Source organism: Sinocyclocheilus grahami, unplaced genomic scaffold (genome assembly GCF_001515645.1).
Source record: "Sinocyclocheilus grahami isolate Dianchi unplaced genomic scaffold, SAMN03320097.WGS_v1.1 scaffold127.1, whole genome shotgun sequence".
NCBI lineage: Eukaryota > Metazoa > Chordata > Actinopteri > Cypriniformes > Cyprinidae > Sinocyclocheilus > Sinocyclocheilus grahami.
The window spans coordinates 884,701-905,471 of NW_015505306.1; the positions used below are offsets into that span (position 1 = coordinate 884,701).

At 38.2% G+C, this 20,771-nt stretch overlaps 1 protein-coding gene and 1 long non-coding RNA gene across 3 annotated transcripts; both read right to left on the reverse strand.

The window, feature by feature from the left end:
• Positions 1 to 4,090: 4,090 nt before the first annotated feature.
• On the reverse strand, positions 4,091 to 5,573 carry LOC107590450 (uncharacterized). The gene is made up of 3 exons (XR_001609789.1): positions 5,372 to 5,573; positions 4,430 to 4,534; positions 4,091 to 4,239 (listed from the first exon to the last, which is right to left on the reverse strand). It is a non-coding gene; the product is annotated as an uncharacterized lncRNA (long non-coding RNA).
• Positions 5,574 to 8,757: 3,184 nt separating this feature from the next.
• gspt1l (G1 to S phase transition 1, like) lies at positions 8,758 to 20,428 on the reverse strand. Of its 2 annotated transcripts, XM_016279093.1 has the most exons (15): positions 19,893 to 20,428; positions 18,216 to 18,257; positions 17,341 to 17,589; positions 12,315 to 12,348; positions 12,142 to 12,219; positions 11,809 to 11,989; positions 11,391 to 11,545; positions 11,133 to 11,273; positions 10,594 to 10,687; positions 10,098 to 10,178; positions 9,835 to 10,008; positions 9,598 to 9,687; positions 9,262 to 9,430; positions 9,071 to 9,138; positions 8,758 to 9,033 (listed from the first exon to the last, which is right to left on the reverse strand). In XM_016279093.1, exons 1-14 carry the CDS (start codon positions 20,086 to 20,088, stop codon positions 9,086 to 9,088), a joined length of 1,737 nt encoding a protein of 578 aa, XP_016134579.1. In that variant the 5' UTR covers positions 20,089 to 20,428; the 3' UTR covers positions 8,758 to 9,033; positions 9,071 to 9,085. The 2 variants fall into 2 exon arrangements, with proteins under 2 accessions (XP_016134579.1, XP_016134578.1); XM_016279092.1 differs by having other exon boundaries at positions 8,758 to 9,138.
• Positions 20,429 to 20,771: the final 343 nt, after the last annotated feature.

The following is a 20,771-nucleotide window of genomic DNA, read 5'->3' on the forward strand; positions in this document are numbered from 1 at the left end:
AAAAAATCCCCCAAAAATGATGGATTGGCCATTAGAATAGAAATAAATTAGAGAGTGCAAATGTTAGAGGGTCAAGTTTTTAATTAAAAAAAAAGCAGATAAAATTAGTAGCATTAGAATAGAGAGTGCTAGAGTTAGAGGGTCAAACAAAGATGAAAGAGATGTGTTTACAGCCGTTTCTTGAAAATATTAAGGACACTGCATCCTGAGAGTGGCTCCCTGATGCGCCAAAATTATACACAATATTAGAATGTTTAAAGGAGTGGACACAAAAATCGCGGGAGCGAAACACATGTTGCGGAAGCAGGCAGCAATGGTCAGCGGGGCAAGTGATGATGCTTCTTACGTTTGTTTCGGAGAACCAGAGGACAAATATTTCAATCGATCGCTCAGGCATGGCACAGAAATGAGGCACCGAAATCTGCGTTCGGATTCGGTTCTAGTACATACCGGTTAGGTAACGGTGCCATATTGGTACCAGGTTTCGGTACCCAACCCTAGTATACCAATACTGGAAAAATACCGGTTAAAATTATATTTCAAACGGTACAACATTATGATTTTGCTCATTTCGGTACTAGATATGCTATGGCAACATGGCAAAATTGTGGTACTGAGCCATCCCTAGATGTAATTTGATTCAAATCTGTAGTCAACAAATGCCTAATGCTATGAGATTAAGCATTTAAATGTAACTTGACTTAGGTCTATTTTCAAATGAATCCAATTTTCAATATGGCTTTACAACCATGTTTGAGCAACAAATGGCAAGTAAAACCATGAGTGAGCCTCCATGCCCTCCAGACACTGATGCAGAAATAAGCATCAGCTGCTTTCCTCATCCTGAATTGGATCGCTGTTGTTTGTCTGTGAATGTGTGATTGTGTCCTCAGTAAGTACTGAAAAAACCAGACACAGACATTCTGGATGTAAACACTCAGTCAACGAAGATTCAAATGGCTTTTATCTGTGGTTATATGCTTACAAATGAACGTCAGTTTTAGATAAAATTCATATTCAAATATTACAGATAAAACCCCCATTAATGTGCTTTATGAGACATCAGTGGCACAGCTATTCACAGTACAGTTATTCAGTTTACAGCATATTATTATGTTGTTCACATATGGTTTGAGGTAATAGATCAAATTGATTTATTTGAAAAATAAGCACAACATACATACTTTTTTTTTTTTACATAATATTTTGCTGAGCCACCTTTTGCAGCAAAGACAGCTAAATCAGGTTTGTTAAGAGGGGTCCTATTATGCTCTTTTACAAAGTCTTGATTTTGTTTTGGGGGGTGTACTAGAACAGGCTCTCATGCTAGGTTGTTCGAAAAACACATTATTTTTCACATATTCTACATTATTACAACACCTCTCTCCCCAGTCTGACATGAACGGCTCGAATTAGTTCCTGTATCAAATGAAGGCCCGCCTTCTGAAATACGAAATGTGCTGTGATTGGTTAGCTGGGCCAGTGTGTGTTGTGATTGGCAGCACTCGGCGCCTGGTCGGGAAATGTCATGCCCCTTACCATAGCCGCCTGCAAGCTTCAGTGTAAATATTGCGTCAAAATCAAATCAATTTGAGCGCGATTTAAACCCGGATGATTGTAACCACTCTTAAGTTCGTCTGCCTTGGGAAAACTAGCGCGTCTCCGACATAGTGATAACACTCGTTGCCTTCTCTAGTGCAGCTCAACCAGGTCTCGTCCCATTCGTCGATATTTGTGATATCACAAATCCCGGAAAATATGCGTTGTAGTCCAAACGAGTCATTTGTTGTAGTTTTTGAAAAGTGATTTCTGTTAAACAATATCTCCTTTTGAAGTGGACTTTGAGCTTTGGAACTTTGCAGATCTTTTTTATGCTCAAACAGCAACATTACAGACTAACTAAAGTTGAAAAAGTGAAAAAGCATAATAGGACCCCTTTAACTGTTCTGGGGTGATTTAGGCATGTTTTCATTTAAATGGACCCATTGTCTTTTTTTTTTTTTAAAGAGGTTGGTGAAGAAAGATTATGTATACTTCAGTTTACATTGTGATTGCCCCTGACTGTAATGCGTTTGCAATCAATTTTAGTCAACTGAATTTGTTTACAAAAGTGTGACCCAAATGGATCATATATATTTGACCCTTAGCAAAGACCTGCCCCCCTTAATTACTGTTGCTATGTCCGACAAGCCATGGCACTCTTGTGCCACACATTCTCATGCAATGAAAAATACATTGCAGAGCAAAGAGGAAACAGACAACATGCCGACAGACAAAGCAGAGCAGGTTACTTTAGGTATGAAACAAAAGTTTCAGCTTTAAATTTAAACTTTTTTTTAGGAATTCAAACAAATACCATTTTGTGGCTCTTTAACGTGTTGTGACAGATCACTGTAGCGCCTCAGTTCAAAAGGCACCTGAACCAATCATCTCTCTCTTTACTAGTTAAAGCACGAAATAAACATGAATGAACATCAGACGGTATCTCGTTTCAACCGCCAAAAGAAGTAAATACTCACCATTTTTCAAGTTCAAGTACACCGACGTTAATCTACTCTTCGGTCTGGTTTGTTTGTCAGACAAAATGGCAGATTTGGCGTTATGATTGGTCAGATCACCTGTCAATCAAACTCCTGGCGAATGGTCAATAAGCACCTTAGGTCAGCATTAGATCAATGTGTCATGGGCTCTCCATGGGCTGTTATTGTATTGTTTGTAGCACATTTGTTACCATGTATAAAGGTCTGGTCTCAAAAGCCCCGTTTCTACTGCAGGAACTTTACCCAGGAACTAGGGACTTTGGGCCGGTACTCGGTGTGTTTCCACTGCAGGAACCAGGATCTAAATAAACTTCTGGGTGAAATATTGCCCCTCAGAAAGCCCCTGCTCGCGAGGTAGTACTTTTTCAAAGGTCCGGAACTTTCGGGGGCGGGACTTGGGCGCTAAACATGCTGATTGGTTGAGTTCACGCAGCATTGTATTTCAACCACCATATATTCGGATAATTTTCTAAATATTACAGTTATTGTGTCATGAAATGTAGTTTTAAAAGTATTTCAGGTGAGAATGTAGTTGTTTAAAACTCAAATATGCTGTTTCTTTATAAAGACAGCACCTACTTAATGCGTTTCGCCGATTTTGGAGACGTCAGCTCCACGCGATCCGCGGGCGCTCAGTGCTCCTGTTTCCCGATGAGAGCAGCCTCAACTCGGCTAGGCCTTCTGACATTTGCCGCTGGCTCTGATGTCTTTTTAATGGTTAAACATATGATACCATTTGATTTGGGTAAATCTAACAGGTAATCTTTGGTCTTTATTCTATTAATATTTTAAAATGAAAATAAAAAGAGGCAATACTGTTTGATATAATATTTTGTTTCATTGTAATGTAGGCTATATACATCCCCTGAACGACATTTCTGCGACTATTAATATGTTTAAATGAAAACGAAAGGAGGCAGTGGTGTTTGATATATTTCGTCTTATTGTAAATACAGTGAGGAAAATTGCAGTAGCCAAGGCGAGCTGACTGACGTTATCAAGTACACTGCTGTTTGCAGAATTACCGGACTTGCGTTGTCTCGTCCACGGGATTTCACTGTCACACTCCAGAGCCGAACTCGCAAAGTCCGTACTACCGAGGATGCAAGTCCGAAATTTACATACTTGGTATTGAGAAACGCGCGCAGACCTACGTCACCAGACTATTTGCCTATTCTTCACGGTACTTTAGACCGCGATGGAAACGCAGACAGCAACAGTTCTAGGGGGAAAAAAAAAGTTCCTGGGACAGATTGTTCCAGGTAATTTCGGTGGAAAAGCGGCTAAAGACAGCACCTTGGGATAAGATTTTCCAAAGGATGACATGCTAACATCGCTGCTGAAGAACTGCAACACTACAACCTTCAATAAATTCTTCTCCCCACAAGAACTTTGGTCAAGCTTACTTTGTGTTAGAGAAATCTAGTACATTGGCGAACCACCCAAACAACTGCTCAGCCAAATAAAGCAAAATCTAACAGTGACTATCATAAATCTTTAAAAAGAGCAGTTTATTAACCACGTGTCTATGATGCACTACAGTACCTTGTAGTTTTCTAATTCCATCCGGAGTCTGTTGTTGGCCGTAACAAGCTCGCGATAACGGCCATCACACTGCTTCAGCTCTGTCTCCAGCTCCGCCTCATAGTCTCGACTCATCTGCTGAAACTCCTGCAGCTCCTCCTGCGCCTCCTCGGCCCTGAACAAGCAGTGATTCAATAAGATGACTGAATGTGGGTTGTAAAGGAAGATCTTATCCTTCGTTCTATCTGAAGTGTTTAGCAACAAACCTGGGCTCTGCAAAACTGCCTTACTTTTCCTTAAGTTCCATTATGTCCAATGTAGATCAAATGTCATTTTGAATGAAAAACAACACTGATGTAGCCTACCTTTGCTGGTATTTGGCAGCCTGTTCCTTCCAGTAGTCCCTCTCTTGTTCAACAGATGCAAATGTTGCTGGCTCAGGGTCACTCATTGCTGTGCAGTCAGGTTTACTGGCAAAATAATGGCCATCATTATAAAAAAGTCATAAAAATAATAGAATAATTAATTAATTAATTGATAAAATATATAGATTATATTGTATAAAAACATTGTTTGGAGTAACAAATTAAATTGTTTGTGGTCAAATTATCAAATTATTTGTGGTCTATGTCTGTTTGATGTGGTCATCCAAAGGCATTCTAAAAAATACAATAATAATGACAAAAATCTGTGAAACTTACTAGACGATTTTGTTACTGAAAGTGTTTCTTCTTGAAAGGGTGCAGAGCTTTTTTTGTAATAGTGAGGAACAAACAGAAGAGGAAGAGCGTGTCTTGTGATGATTTAAAAAAACCTAAAGATATTTTCCCACAGGCGCACGACTCACGCTACAATTTTTAACAGTAACATGTCAGTATTAAATGACTGCGTGTCTTAGACTATCTGAAGACTTCTTAATGATTTATAACCTAAGCTAAACAAACAACAGAAAATTTATTCCCTATTTAAACTGCAACAAAGTAGTACGCAGTTATGTTTCGGATAACAGTAAACATTTTAGAGCACATCAACTTTCTATCACCATCATATGAAAAGACTTCAGTTTTAAATTTGCTAGCTGGCTAACAACAAAGCAGCCATTTAAAGTTTTTGCAACAGTAGGCGGATTCAGGCTCCGACACAAATTACTTTAATAACGAATGAAGAACACGTTGACGTGTAATTTGGCTGAAACTATTGTTTATTACAATAACGATATAATTAGCAGCATGTTGTGCAGCGTTTTAGAGAACTAACACATCTCAGAACTCAACTGAACTGACAACGCTAGCTAGCAACTTACTTACCTCCGGGTATTTGCTCAAAGCTGCTTTCTTCCAAATATCTAGCTACTTCCTGTGAGAGATATGTTGAGCTAAATAGTATGGTTACGATCCTGAGAATAAATAACAACACTATGCAAACTATTTTCTGGCACGTTACACTCCTGACAATGGGACTCCTCGGTTCCGAGTCCGACTGTTGTGTAAAAACTCTCAGCTCGTGGTTCGTTTCATGCCTGCTTCTGATTGGCCGATTTGTAATGACGCCATCATTTTGCAAGCCATCGGTTGGTTGTTTGGATACGTTTGTTTCAAGCGATCCTCCCTTATCTACCTCGGACACTAGAAGGCGCTGAAAAATACTGCTCGACACCTACAAAATAATAATTATTCACTGTACGATTAAAAGTTTCGTTTCATCGTTTGTTTGTTTTTTCGATCGGTTCGTTTCGACTCAGTAAGTTCCTTCCTTAACATGGCAGGGGTTATTAGGTTATTATGCGCTCTAATTCATTTCATATTATATTTAGCATTTTTCCTTTTTTTAATATAAAATAAGAATGATTAGTGTAATTCCATGTGTCACAGTTCTGTTAGTAGCAGTCATGATTCAGCTCTTAAAAACATTTAGAAAATAAATAATTGCATTACATTGAACAATATTAATTTATACAATACTGACACAATACTAATTTACATCTCTCAGCTAGAAACATTATGTGTGGACCAAACCTGCAGGATGAATTAATGAATTGATTAATTAATAAGTTAATAAGAATAAAATAAAAGTTAACAATAAATACAGAAAATAATTAAGGAAAAGGTAGCCAATACAAAAAAATCAGGACTAAATTTAATTTTAAAAGAATTGTATTTGTTTTATCAAGTAATTTATTCATTTCCCTATTATTACATTTATATATTTACCTGTAGGTTTGGTTTTCATGTCCGTGTTATCATTACGTTATTCTTTCAAACAAAGTTTTGCATGTGTTGAAAAAAACTCATACAATCATGTCGTAAGCATTTTTAATAACTTTTTTAATACGTTTTATTTATAAAATTGCTGCTATTCGGAATATCTTTCAGAATAACTCCCTCAAACCCTCGGTTGCTCTCGGTTCAGTGAGTCGATGTTGATCGCTCATAATACAAAAAAATCAGGACTAAATTTAATTTTAAAAGAATTGTATTTGTTTTATCAAGTAATTTATTCATTTCCCTATTATTACATTTATATATTTACCTGTAGGTTTGGTCCTCCATGTGTGTTTTCATGTCCGTGTTATCATTACGTTATTCTTTCAAACAAAGTTTTGCATGTGTGTTGAAAAAACTCATACAATCATGTCGTAAGCATTTTTAATAACTTTTTTAATACGTTTTATTTATAAAATTGCTGCTATTCGGAATATCTTTCAGAATAACTCACTCAAACCCTCGGTTGCTCTCGGTTCAGTGAGTCGATGTTGATCGCTCAGACAGAATCAGTCGATTTCGTAAACAAATCGTTTTGTGCACCAGGCCAGGTAACTATTAAATGAGGAGACCCAAAAACTGATTCGTTAATAAATCAGGCGTGCTTAATACTACTGCTTCCTAAAACGAAGTGAGAATACAAAGATGATCTTTTCTGGGGAAATATAGGCCTATAAGACAGCTACACTAGGGCTGCAAACAGTCACTATGAACATAATCATCAGTAAGTTATAATATTTTAACAATAATTGTTCAACAACCGAATTCATTAAGTCATAATCAATAACTAATATGAGTTAATGGTAGACAAACACACTGCTTCATATTTTCAATCTGAAGGGTTCCCCCCACAGTGACCTACATATGTGCTTTTTCAGTATTCTGTGTATCCCTGGAATTCGGTTTGGTCTGAAATCATTTTGACCTCTGATGACATCAGTGGTGAGCATTTAAAGCCATTTTAATCCAGTTGTAGGGATTTGCCGGGAACAAAACAATAAAAAAGCACTTGCAATAGGAGACACATCTATAGACTCCACACAAAAAATATAACATCTCACAGGATAAAATAAACATAAAACAAACATTCTTAATAATAGCCCCAGCTCAGAGACCCTATGAAATGGTAACGCAGGACTGTGCATAAATTCCTTGCTCAGGTAGCAGAGGTCTGCCATGGCTCATTTGGGTCATGGCTGTATGGACCATCTTCTGCTTGATGACGGGCACCCAGACAAGTCCAGTGACCAGAAACATCAGCCCCACGGACAAGAATATAGGTCCTACTAAATAGGGCACATTGCCCACCTGGGTGAAGTACAACAAGGACAGCGCGGTGCCCATGCCAAAGAGAAGACCCCCAATGAAGATGGCCAGGGCTGGCTTTTTAAAGTGACTCCAGCCACATTTCACTCCTTTGTGGGAAGTCTTTCCAGGACATGAACCAGCTTCATCAGTCTGCATCCGCACAGCAGATATGTTGGAATGCATCTTGATCTACAGAAATGCAAGACCACCGATATGAACTCAGCCTTAGATCATTTAAAACATTGACATAGAAAAATAATTCATCATCACTTGAATCAAAAAAATGAAGCACTTACTCAGAAAGCTCAGGGCCCATCAATGGTTGAACAGAAGCTCTTGTTCCACTTCTGCCTGCCAGTTACTGTATTTATCCACAAAATACAGTGGAGTGAAAGCCACTCCCTGTGGGTGTGTCAGAATGAACATCTGGAGCTGGACCACACTGCCCTATTTGTGGCTCAGAGAAATTGCACACACAAATACAAAAATCACATTGCAACCAGTTTAAGCAAAGGGCTAATCATAGTTCATAACAAGCCCATGTTTTACAGGACATGCAGGATCTAGAAACACTTAAAATAATCATTGCGGTTTGCATAAGCAAGGTATTAAGTTATATAGGAATTAGTAATGCATAGTACTTAAAGTACTTAGGATTTCTGCCCTAAACTAAACATGAAAAAAAAAATGTATATATAGGCTTTTGACATAGAAATATACCAACACAGATCAAATAATTTTTTTTAAGTGGTTACCAAAATGTAGGTCAGATACATTTCCAACACATTTTCTTTTCTTTTTTTTAAGAAACTCAGTCATATAGCACAAAATATTTAAGTAAGGAAAAAAAATTAAACAATCCAATTTTTCCCAATTTTATATTTTATTGTCATAGAAGATGCTTTAATAACGTGAACACGCTCATGCACTTTGCAAGAACGTTATGTGAACAGAAACCAAAATGGGAATAAGCAATGGGAGACATGTACAACCAAGATATTAACATTTTGGTTTCAATTGGTTAATCATTCAAACTTTACTGCTCATAAATCATTTTATGTTAACAAGCAAATCTTGGTCCACATACGCTTACTCTATCTGCTGCCATTATATTTCTCTGATGGAAGCAAAAAGAAAAATTATAAAAATAAAAAAGGTTTGGAAGAGAGCTAGATCTCTTGCCATTCAACGTGTGTGATTGACGAAGAACAGGTCATGGGGGAGAACCTAAAACAATGGCATCGCTGAGCTCTCAATATGAGAAAGCTGACACATGTGTACTTGATTTCATTTTCATTTGCTTAAAAACAGATTTCTTTAAGATACGTTTTTTTAAGCTGGTCTTCGGGAGGCAGAGAGGAGAAAGGACAGGAGGGCTATGAAGTGTGCTGCGGCTGAAGCAGCATCTACCTCCGCCTCGGTCAGTCGTTTCAGAACCACCAATCATTCTTTTCAGTCCTTCTCGGCAACAAGTTTCAACACTTTTCCAATGGCAATGGTTTTCCCTTCAAGACAAAGAAAGTACATATTCAGAACTCAAAAAAAAAATTTCACAGAACAGATATAAAACAACAAATCCAAGTTGAAGACAAGTTATAGAGTCGCATTTGGTGATAATGTCCACCTACCTTCATCTCGTAAGGTGAAACGTCCCATTTGAGGGAAATCTTTGAAGGTCTCAAGGCAGATGGTCCCAGCTGTTCTCAGACGAGCAATGCACACCTGGTCCTGTTTGACGAAGCGGGGTCGTGTCTTGCTCTTGTCCCCCGTCTTTTTGTCTACCAGACAGATTAAGGCCTGTAAAGGAGCCAAAGGCACATTTGAACCACTTTGATACAGAACTAGCTGTAAATAAGTGCACCCACCCGAGCTAAAGTCTGCAGGGCTTACTGTCACAGATTTACACCACAAGAGAACTTCTGCCCAAATACTAAATGTAAAAACTGAAAATTTGCAACCATTACCGTAATTTGCACTTCTTCAATGCAGGTGTGGATATGAAGGACTGCGTTGTAACCTGGGCAGATGATTGACTTGTGTTCAATGATGACTATCTGAAATGGCAGAAACAAAAGCACAATTGATATGTAGCACTGCAAAACAAAAACAAGGAACTTGAGTAATCATATCTACTGTTGATAGAGCTGAACTTGTATTGAAGTTGGATCATTCTTTTAATTACAGTGGGAGTTTCCACTGACCTGGGCATCAAAGGTGCGCCCAGTGTGGCAAATGTTCTCAGCATTACAGAGGATAAAGCCTGGCAAAATCTCCTCTTCTTCAATGCCTTTGAGTCGCAACTTCAAGTTCTCTCCCGGGCCAGCATCATCGGTTTCAACATCGTCAGACAGCAAACTCAGCACCTCCACAGTGTGCTGCACACAGTTGAGACAAGCACAGATACATCAGCCAATTCATGCCATAAAGCCTGATGTTTTAAAGGGTTATGTTGCAATAATCTTACCCTGTTGGGCATCATCACGAGTTGCTGAGCTTTGCTGATTGATCCCGACTCCAATTTCCCCAATACCACAGTGCCCATGTCCTGCAAAAACACACCAGAAGCATTTTTTTTTAAACAAAACTATAAGGGACATCAGAATTTTTAAAACATCCAAATAAAGGACAGCCATGCATGACATGTGATGAACTTCAAAGAATTCATACAGTTCAAGATTTAAGGGGAAAAAATTCCCCCAACAATATATGCATACACAGTGGGTACGGAAAGTATTCAGACCCCCTTAAATTTTTCACTCTTTGTTATATTGCAGCCATTTGCTAAAATCATTTAATTTAATTTTTTTTCCTCATTAATGTACACACAGCACCCCATATTGACAGAAAAACACAGAATTGTTGACATTTTTGCAGATTTATTAAAAAAGAAAAACTGAAATATCACATGGTCCTAAATATTCAGACTCCTTCAAAGATGATTTATTTTACACTTTACATACCTTATATTTGTCTACTATGGGTAACCTGACTGGTCCATCACTTGATCTGTTGAAATTTGGCAAACTGTCCAGATGTGGAATGAATGGTAACCCTCTGTCCATAATATACAAAAATAGTGAGACCCATTATTCATGTACTTTTATGATATTTAAAGCAGTGGTTCTTAACCAGGGGGCCCGGGACAACCAGGACATCTCAGCTAACTTCTAGGGGGGCCCCAGTAAATCCCATTGAGCCTATGTTAATAGAACTCAATTTAAATATTAATTAAAATGTTTATAAAGTTAGGAGAAAGTACAATAATAAACTGACATCATATTTTTGAGCTCATTAATGGTCATTACAGAAGCACCACATGTATATTTCACCTTAGAAGGAATGGCCTTCAAATGCAATCTTGGACAAAAAAGGGCCTTGGAGTCAAAAAGGTTGAGAACCACTGATTTAATGTATTTTTATACTAAATTTAAAATATTACACAATAATTGTCAAAAAGCATTTAAATTAAAATGAAATAACAGCAAGTTGGCACACTTACGTATACCAAGGGCAGTACTCCGCTGGCTCCTTTAGATTGGCCCCAGTAAGTCCCGAACATGGCATGAAATGAACATCTTTCCTGGGGTTGAACCCAACTTTCTTCAAAAATGGAACAAGTTTCTCCTTACATTCTTCGTACCTATGTGCAAACAGTGGGGAAAATTAACACTCAATACCATTTTTTCTAAAAAAAAGTAATAAAACAAGATCAAATACAATAACAATAGCCTTTGTATATAAATGTCAATTTTCTGACCTCTCCAAACTCCAGTTCACTGTTGGATCATCCATTTTGTTTACAAGTACAATCAAATGCTTCACTCCAGCAGTTTTGGCCAACATGGCATGCTCCCGCGTCTGGCCCCCTTTCTCAAAGCCTGTTTCAAACTCTCCTTTCCTTGCAGAGATTACCTTCAGACAGAAATATGACAATGAATTCAGAGACTGAAGTGAATGAACAGACAGCAGTTTCTGGTGTGTGAGTGAAAGTCAAAGCCTTTTGAGACTGACATTGGCATTCAAACAGCGCCATCTACTGTGTCATTAACACAGTCAACCTGCTCACAGCCCAGCAATGGAGAGGGTTTTTCCATGGAGACTTCATGAATTGCAGGTAGCATGAGTGGATATTTCTCACGGCTGCCTTTCAGTGCCTATTCAACGCTATGACTCACCAGCACTGCCAAATCAGCCTGTGAAGCTCCACCAATCATGTTGGGCACAAAGCTTTTGTGGCCTGGTGCATCCAGAATGGTAAAGTGCTTTTTCTCTGTCTCAAAGTACGCACGTCCGACTTCCACAGTTTTTCCTTTGTCTCTTTCCTCCTGGTTTGTGTCAAGGGCCCAAGAGAGGTACCTGAGAAAAAACATTTACTATGAAAAATTCCTCTACCTTAGTCAAAAATGAATAAATAAAAATACTAAAGTGTTACAAGTTTCTTTAGAGGGAATCTGCTTGACTGCCCACCAGATGTTCTGGTAAATTAACTTTTTAACTAAGCTAATTACCATGTTTCCCTGTTCTTCTCCTTGGCTTCTTTCTCATACTTCTCCAGAGTTCGTTTATCCACCATTCCTGTTAAATACCTGTGGAGGAGGGGCAGAATATAGGCTATCAGAAACTTGGGACGGAAAAACCAACAATATCTGCTAAAAACACTGTGGCAAAATCAGCAACTCACATGATTTGTCCTCCAATAGTTGACTTACCAGCATCTGGATGAAAATGAGAAGAAAGAGACGGGGTGAAGCCAGGACAGAAAAAGATGGTACAATTCTGTTCTCTAAAGACATTTTAAAAGTGTTCCCTATGATGCTCTTGAGATATGAATGAACTGAGATGCCTTAAGGGTAACTGATTAATAATAAAGTGGTTGTATAACAAATCCAAGTAAATTAGAGCCAAGTGCAAAAACTACTCCAGCAAATAAGATGAATAAAACTGACGTTACTGGAACTGCTTATTTTAAGAAACGGAAATGGAAGCTAAAGATGAAGTTAAAACAACAAAACTGAAAAAGATATAGCATGAAGATCTTGGCAAGTTACTGTGCAATTAACCATGTTTGTTTGTTTATAATTTATCACAATACCAATTACCACAGCTATATATTAATGAACCGAAAAACAACTGAATAATAGAAAAGTCAAACTATATATAGAAAACAAAACAAATATATATATTAGGGCTGGGCGATATGTCAAAAATATCTTATCGATAATCGCCTTTAAAAATATTGCGATATCCGATAATATCGTCTACCTAAGCCCCACCTCCACCACGCCCCCGCTGAGACAACATTGCCGACAAGCACCATAAACACACACCATGTTCAGTTTGGTCTTAATTATTGCCACAAAGTTTGGTTTTACTTTTCTTAGTTTGTGCCTAAACTAACAGAAAACATTAGCTTTGCCGTTATTTTGGTGTTGCTAATAATTTCCACTCTGTTCTTATCAAATTTGTGTTTGAAATGAATTTCGTTTTGTGAGGGGAACTGTTGAGGAAAAATAACAGAACCCAATTTTAAGTTAATCATGGTGAAGTTGGACATTCTGGCGGTGATTGTAAGAATGATAAATGCATGTTGATGTCATAATAATGTCTTGAATAAAATATGCAGATTTTCCGATGATTCTCTCTCTTTTTGGCATTATCGCCTGTGTAGACACATTTCATGATGGTAAGTTTAATTTCCTTAATTATAACAATTGCAGGGTTGTTTTTAAACTTGTAGTCAAGCTATAACGTATTTGATATCTATCATGTATGACTAAAATCATGCAGGGATTAAAAATGAATTCCGAGCAAAAACGTTAAGGTTTTTTTTTTTCCCTTTCTGGTAGCCTACTAGTTCGGAGGTCTCTTTCGACCCATTTTTAACTAAATAAAAATAACTGCTTTATTTAATTAGAAGCAGGGTAATTTAAATTTAATTTTTATATTGTAATTTGTATAACATTTTTATTTTATTAATTAAAATACAACTCCCACAATATAATATTCAGTGTTGGGCTGCCGAAACTCCAAACTCATGCATGTTGAGGGGCGAGCTGAGAAGCCTATCATGTCTTCATCTGTTTGCAACAAAACTTTATTGCTGAAGGAATTTGCGTATTTTAATTATACCCGTCATGTTTGTGGTTTTTCATCATTATACAGTCTGTTTAAATAAATATTCAGAAACACCCGCAGTGCTACTTTGTCTTTCTGTTTAACTTTTATTAAACTGCAGCTCAAAATAGAATAGGTCTATAGCCTACCCTAAATAAGGATCAATTATATTGGAACGCATCTCCAAAATAATCACATACACAGATGCACGTTGCCATTACATTAATCAGCACCAAACAACAGGCAAATAAAATATAAACTGAGGTTACAAAAGTGATTCAGTCAAGATCAATGAGGGATTTTTTTCTCTTTTGATCTTTGATTAACATTACAATGACTAGCGGCAGTGGCTGCTGTCAATGCACGGATCCAATACACCCTTGTTTTCTTTCTCAACTCTTTACGTTCACTTACAACATAACTGATTGTATTTATGGGGTATTTTAATATAATTCTGTGTGTATTTGTCCATTCGAATGTGTAAGAACACGAGAAAGAGAGCTCAGTCCAGTGTTTGCGTATATAAGGCGGCTTTTGTGCATGCGTGTGTGCAGCAAGGTTATTATAGTTTAGAATTTTTTAATTTGTTTTATTTTAATATCATTTTCAAATTTGCTATAAAATTCAGTTTAGTTTTTATTAGTTTCATTCATATTTTTGTTAGTTTTAGTTTAGTTTTTATTTTGTGAACGCATTTTTATAGTTTAGTTTCAGTTTTAATTAAAGTAGGGATGCACGATATATCGGCCACCATATCGGTATCGATAGATTGATTAGATAGTAAAAGCATACAAATATACGCCAAAGAAAGCAGGCAAGCCTTTTTTCACTAAATTAATCTACACAAGTCATGCTTAATGTCCAATGATGTGTGTTGAGATATTTAGTATGAAAATAAATGTAGCCTGATTTGGTTATATGTCTTTTCTAATTTAACCACAATAATTATATTGTAACTGTGGTGTCTTGCTCACTTTTCCGTGAACAGCCGTGCATCAATCAAAACTGGGACTAATGAAATTCAATAATAACGGCAGTCTCATTTAACAGTAAATGCTTATATTTGAATGTTCTTTTCATTTATGAAGAATTATAAGCATGTGTATGATGTGATTTAGTCAATGCACTTTTGTTCAAAAGCCTGGCAGAGTGGTAAGCAAGATGCTTGGCAAAAGTTGTGTATTGTTTACAGGATGCGCGTTCTCATCTTTTTTTCTGTTAATTATCATGTTGCATTGCATGTCTGTTTTTCTTCAAAGCACCAACTTAGAAAGCCTAATGTTGGTTTGATTGCTTGTGTTACATGAGAAAATAAATAATCTTGCTTGCCTGATGTAATAGATTTAATGTGAGTGCGGTTCGGGTCGCGACTCGCGGTCTTTGTGTCAAACGGTTCTCGTCTGGTACAGAATTAAATGAGTGCTGCTGTCAGATAACGGGTCGGGTGTTCTGTTAAGTAGTCTACTGCTGGTGCACATTTACCAAACAGGACCCGTGCAGGCTTTAAACTGCTTTGCGTCTCTCCATCAGATAACCCCATGTGTGTGATGCGCCATCACAGGTAGGCCATTTCCCCAAACCTCCACACAGCTGGTATATTTTCCCGCCAAGGGGTGAGAACCTAATGATTTCGAAAACTATTTATTTTTGATAATTATTTTATTTCAGTTAGTTTTTCAATAACTGTTGTTAGTTTCATTTTAGTTTTTCAATTATTTTGACATTTTTATTTTATTTCAGTTTACGAAATTGTTTTTTCACCAATCGTTTTAGTCTTCCTTTTATGAAAATAACCTTAGTGTGCAGCACAGAAAACAGCGCGCGAGTGCAGAAGTGAGTTCTATTTCGTCTTCTTGCAGTTGAATCTTTTGAAATCACAATAAATGCGCATACAGAAATCGAGACACAGAATCTAAATGTAATTTTATAACAAGTAATTTGACTCCTGACCTTAGGCATCTGATCTGATTTCCGAAATTGGAATAGCTTTTAGATTCCCAACCCTCCTACTAAATTATTTCACTCTTGCATGCAAAAAAACCTGTATTGTGACTATGGCACTATGTAAAATATTTTTTGCCACTTACAAGGTCAATCATTTGTCATTTTTTCCCGATAATCGTCTGTTACCAGACTGTTGACATCGACACCGCAATACTTACGATAATAATGTCATATCACCCAGCCCTAACATTTAAAACGTTTTTTTTTAAGTCTATCTAAATCTAAAACTAAATGTGGCCTTACATTAAAAATCTTTTCATGTGAATCAACCCAAAATTAAACCGTACTTGAGGAGTTAAAACATATATACATTAGTGCTGTGTTCAAAATATCGATACGACGATGTATCGTCACAGAGATTTGACGATACGAGTATCGATACAGCTGGCCCTGTATCGATACTGTGGCACGTGTGCAGCAGTGGAAAACGCTTAATTTTACAACGTTTAAAATTTTGTAGAAAAGTGCGAGGTTTCTAAAAAATAATGAATAGAGCATCTGTTAATAATCTGGCCGCAGAGGAACATAATGGGGTTGCCTGATATAAAGAGACGTAATCCCCAAAACAGAGCTTTACACTTGCGCAATACAGAAATATCTGCTAAACGTGCTACTTATCTTTGTCAACCTGGCAACCCTGTGCTCACGTGCTCTCTCCCCACTGGATAAACGCGTGTGCTTTCTGAAAACACTGCTTAGCTTGCAGTTTAGCTATCTCCACTTCAAGCCTATTCTCAGAAAAGTGTGATTCATCAACTGTTCATTTACGACAGAGAGAGGCTGTGTATGTATGAATTACCACAGTTTTGCCGCGTTTCTCGATTAACAGTAAAGATGTGGCTTTAATTCCTTTAGAAACAATGATGCTACCAGCTCCTTGATGAGAAAGACAATGTAGCTCTTGAGCGATTAAGCTATTTAGTTAATAAAACTGCGGGGCAGCGCTAAAAAGTTTGTGCATCTTCGGAAGCAGAGCTGCGCGGAAATTTACAAAAAAATGTTGTGCACACCGCCACGCGAAACGACATTGCGCGCACTCAAAGCGAACTTGCTGACACGTCGAGTATAAATCAGCCTTTAAGCGTGTGTGCTTTAGATACAGTGAAGACAGCGCGTTAGTTTAGAACTCTTCTAATTTTTTTTTTAATTGTAGAGAGTGTGTTAATTTGTGCAATGATAACCTACCAGCAATGGCAATTATTTTTTAAACATATTAGAATGAGTACATTACAATATAAATTTATTAGAACAAGTACATTATTATTTATGGGCTTAAAAACAAGATGCAAACAATCAGAATATTGTACCTGGTGGGGAGTGCACAATGTAAACATGAAACATATGCCATTACCTATATTGTACTGTGGTACAGTTATGGAGGCCCTTCATAATGCAGAGGTCAGCTGCCTGCTCTGCCAATAGTTAGAAAGGGCACTATAGTAAGCAGTGTTTAATAAACAGCTGTTTTTCTCAATTCTGCTGAGGTGAAATTCAGTGCAGTCATGTATCGTGATACGTATCGTGACTTTGCTGGTGATACACAGCCCTAATATACATATATAATGTAAATGCATTATGCAAACACTAACCGACATGGCCAATGAAGACCACGTTAACATGTTCCTTCTTGGGGGCATTTGGCTGTGTGGGGGCTACTTTAGGTGTTGGCACTACTTCTTCCTCCTCCTCCATTCCTTCCTCTTGAGGGGAGTCTTCTTCAGCCTGACCCCTGTCTCCTCCAGGGCTGCCTCCTGGCTCTGCCTCGCTTGGCTCACTCCCTTTCTGCTCCCAGGTGTCATCTGTTGCCATCTCCGCATCACCGTTCTCCATGGGCGGAGCTGATGTCAAAACCAACATTATCATTTTACACCATTTATCCAATCATTATTACTGGAGTAGACACTAAGAAACACCCCGGTTCACAAAGTTTTCCATTTCTGATACCAGCTTCTCACCGAGAAGAATGTCAAACAATATTTATGTCTTCAAACAGCCATTCAGATTATTCCCTTCACTATGGTGTTTCTCAAACTCCACCAAAATACAAGACTACAGATTGGACTATTCACCATCACTTAGCAAAATACTCTGCTCGTGAGCGCCACCAAGTCATGGTTTTCTGTAACAGCGCCAGAGCTGGGCTTGAGACCAAGAGCATGGTTCGTATTGGTTGAACGGTTTTCTTCGCAGAATAATGGAAAAGATATGAAAAACCCTCTCCATAAAAAAAATTGCATTTATGGCACGCAAAAGTTCTGCTTGAACATGCTCATTCATAAAATGTTTATCACATTAAATTATTCGCACCAAACACCTGTCTTGGTGTGAACAGGACTTTTGTTAAATAGTTGGAAACTGGAATGTGAACAAGCACAAGTTACTAGGCACGGACTCATCTGTATGTTTATTATCATTATTACAGGGATGTGAAGCAAAATGTGGTTGTGTCTCAGCATTTACCTACCCTCGGGCTCTGATGCTTCCACACTGGCATCTGTATCAGGACCTGCAGGAATATAAAATGCTTATTTTTATAGCTGTAATTACACAGGACAGTCTGGTTGCTAAGAATAATCATCTTAAAAGGAAAATTGCATGTCAACATTCAACATATTTGCAGACAACAAACTGCACTATTTAATAATAGTATGTGAATGGCATATCTTTCACTTGTGGCAAGACAAAAACAGTTAAAAGGTCTTCCAACAAACTCCCATGTTTTTGTCCAAATGACAGTTTTGTTTTGTAACAAGATCACCTATTGAAATTGCCACTTACTCATTTCTCTATTATGTAATACTTTTATCATACATTATTGTGTTAAAAACTACCTCTCTTGAGTTGTTTTATTATTGCAGATAAGCTTGGAAAAGTTTAATAAGCAGATAAGATCACATCACTGCACTTCCCTCTACTACACGCTACATTGGTCTTTCTAAGAAAACCTCCAGTGTGCACCTTATGAACAGTATTCAAATACAGCAGCTGACACAAATGCTCAGTAGGGGTTCAATCTTCAACTGGCTGGCAGGAGCCGCCACTGACAGGTCACGTGACATGCCAGTGGTTGGTGGCAGCTGCCAGTGGCAAGTCACGTGACCTGTCAGTGGTTGGTGGCAGCTGCCAGTGGCAGGTCACGTGACCTGTCAGTGGCTGGCTGGCAGTATGCCTTAACAAGATCCACTGGCGGATCAGTCAGACAGCCGCAAGAGCGCTCCGAGTTTAACGCGTTCTCTACCACTCTCTCTACAAGGAAATATATTATTTTATGATTATTAGTATATTCTTTTGGGTCTAGTCTTTTAATTTGTCGACATTTTATAGAGGCTTATTATTGCTTCAGGTAAGAGTTTAGAAACATAGCTGTAATGAAAACATTTAGATGCCTTGACATCAGCCAAATTCTGGTGGTAAATACTTTTCTGGATCAGCCTTTGATCTAAGACTAGATGATGGTGAATATTTCCAGTTTTCTAGTGTCGTGATTTAAGCGGATCAGGGCAACAACTGACTTTCATTGTTACATTGTAACAGTACAACACATAATGGTACATCATGTTTGCACTAAGACAGCATGGGGGCCAAATCCCACCCTTAAACAATCAGCCAAAAGAGGCCCCTCAAACAAAGCAGTCAAGCAAGGGGGAAAATGGTTATTTATGAAGCGCCAGGCCTCTGATCATCAATATTGATGATATTGGAATGCTAACAAACGGAAGCACCCTTTGAGCAAGTTCACGTGCGTTAATAAAAAGGCAATAACATGTCGAAAGCTTCAGCAATCTGTCCAGCTAAACAAACTACTAACCGAATACACTTAATTCTTCATCACCAGCCAGGTACATATTGTTATAAGTCTAAAATAGCTTTACAAGCACACATACACAAAGTCTCCACCAAACTGATTCGCTTTCTAGCACGAACAGCTGTTACGGTGTCACTACCACGTAAATGAACACTTCGTATTCACGTCAAGCAAGTTTTTCAGCTTGTTGACTTGCAAATTACACGTTGGCCCCGTTTCCGCTTCGAGCTGTTGACGGCAACTCTGATGTAACATCCATGCTAAGCTCATGCGAAAAAGCGTGTGTGAGGCTAACAGCTAACGCGGCTAACAGTCGTTAAATAACCGGGAACTCACCCGCTAACTCCACCGGTTCAGCGGAGCCCTTCTGTCGGAAGCCCGGGATGAATTCTGCGGCGTGCACGTTGGGGACAAACGGCTTGGCGTCCACGTTTAGGCTGGCAGCAAAAGCCTTGGAAAGTTGCTCGTCGACCTGGGCCTCGCCATCGTCCTCCTGATCCCAGGAATCAGGGGCAGTGTCTATCGCGTCCATCGCCACACACGCGCCTTAAAGCCACGGACTTGATCACTTTCGTGTCCGGCCTTAGCCGCTTTTAAGGTCACCCCGTGCGTCGTTAAAACTTTCTGTTAGTGGACTGTGGCCTTCCCCCCGTTTGGTTGAAATGAAACAGCCGGTGTCTCTCAGCGGAGGGGCGAGAGAATAGGGAGGTTTGACTAAGCACTCGGAATGAATCCTCGTGTGTGCTGACGATTCCCCTGACCTCGCGGAGCAACAGCGAATGGGATTCTGGGAAATGTAGTAGTTTTGCTTCTGAAAGAATGCGAAAGGCGCCTGAGCGGTGTCGATAATAAACTACATTTCCTCATTATGGATTAACCCAATCGTTTGCTGACCTCTTTAAAAACTCTTTAAGAACCTATTTCCGTTCACCGCAGCTATAAAACTATTAAATGTGTGAAAATGTATTTGACGTGTTTAAATATGCTTTTAACTGTATTTGGAGCTTAACTTTAAAGTCATATTATAGGCTTTTAATGGTGTGATAAAGCAGCCGTTTTTAACCAACTTCTTCAATTATGTAAAAGTTACCATTAGAAGGTTAGGAGAGTTTAAAAAAAAACTCCAAGCTATTATTTTTGTTTTAATACCATTTTCTTTATTGTCATTTACATAACTGTTCATTGTAAAATAAAATTGTAATTATAAAAACCACT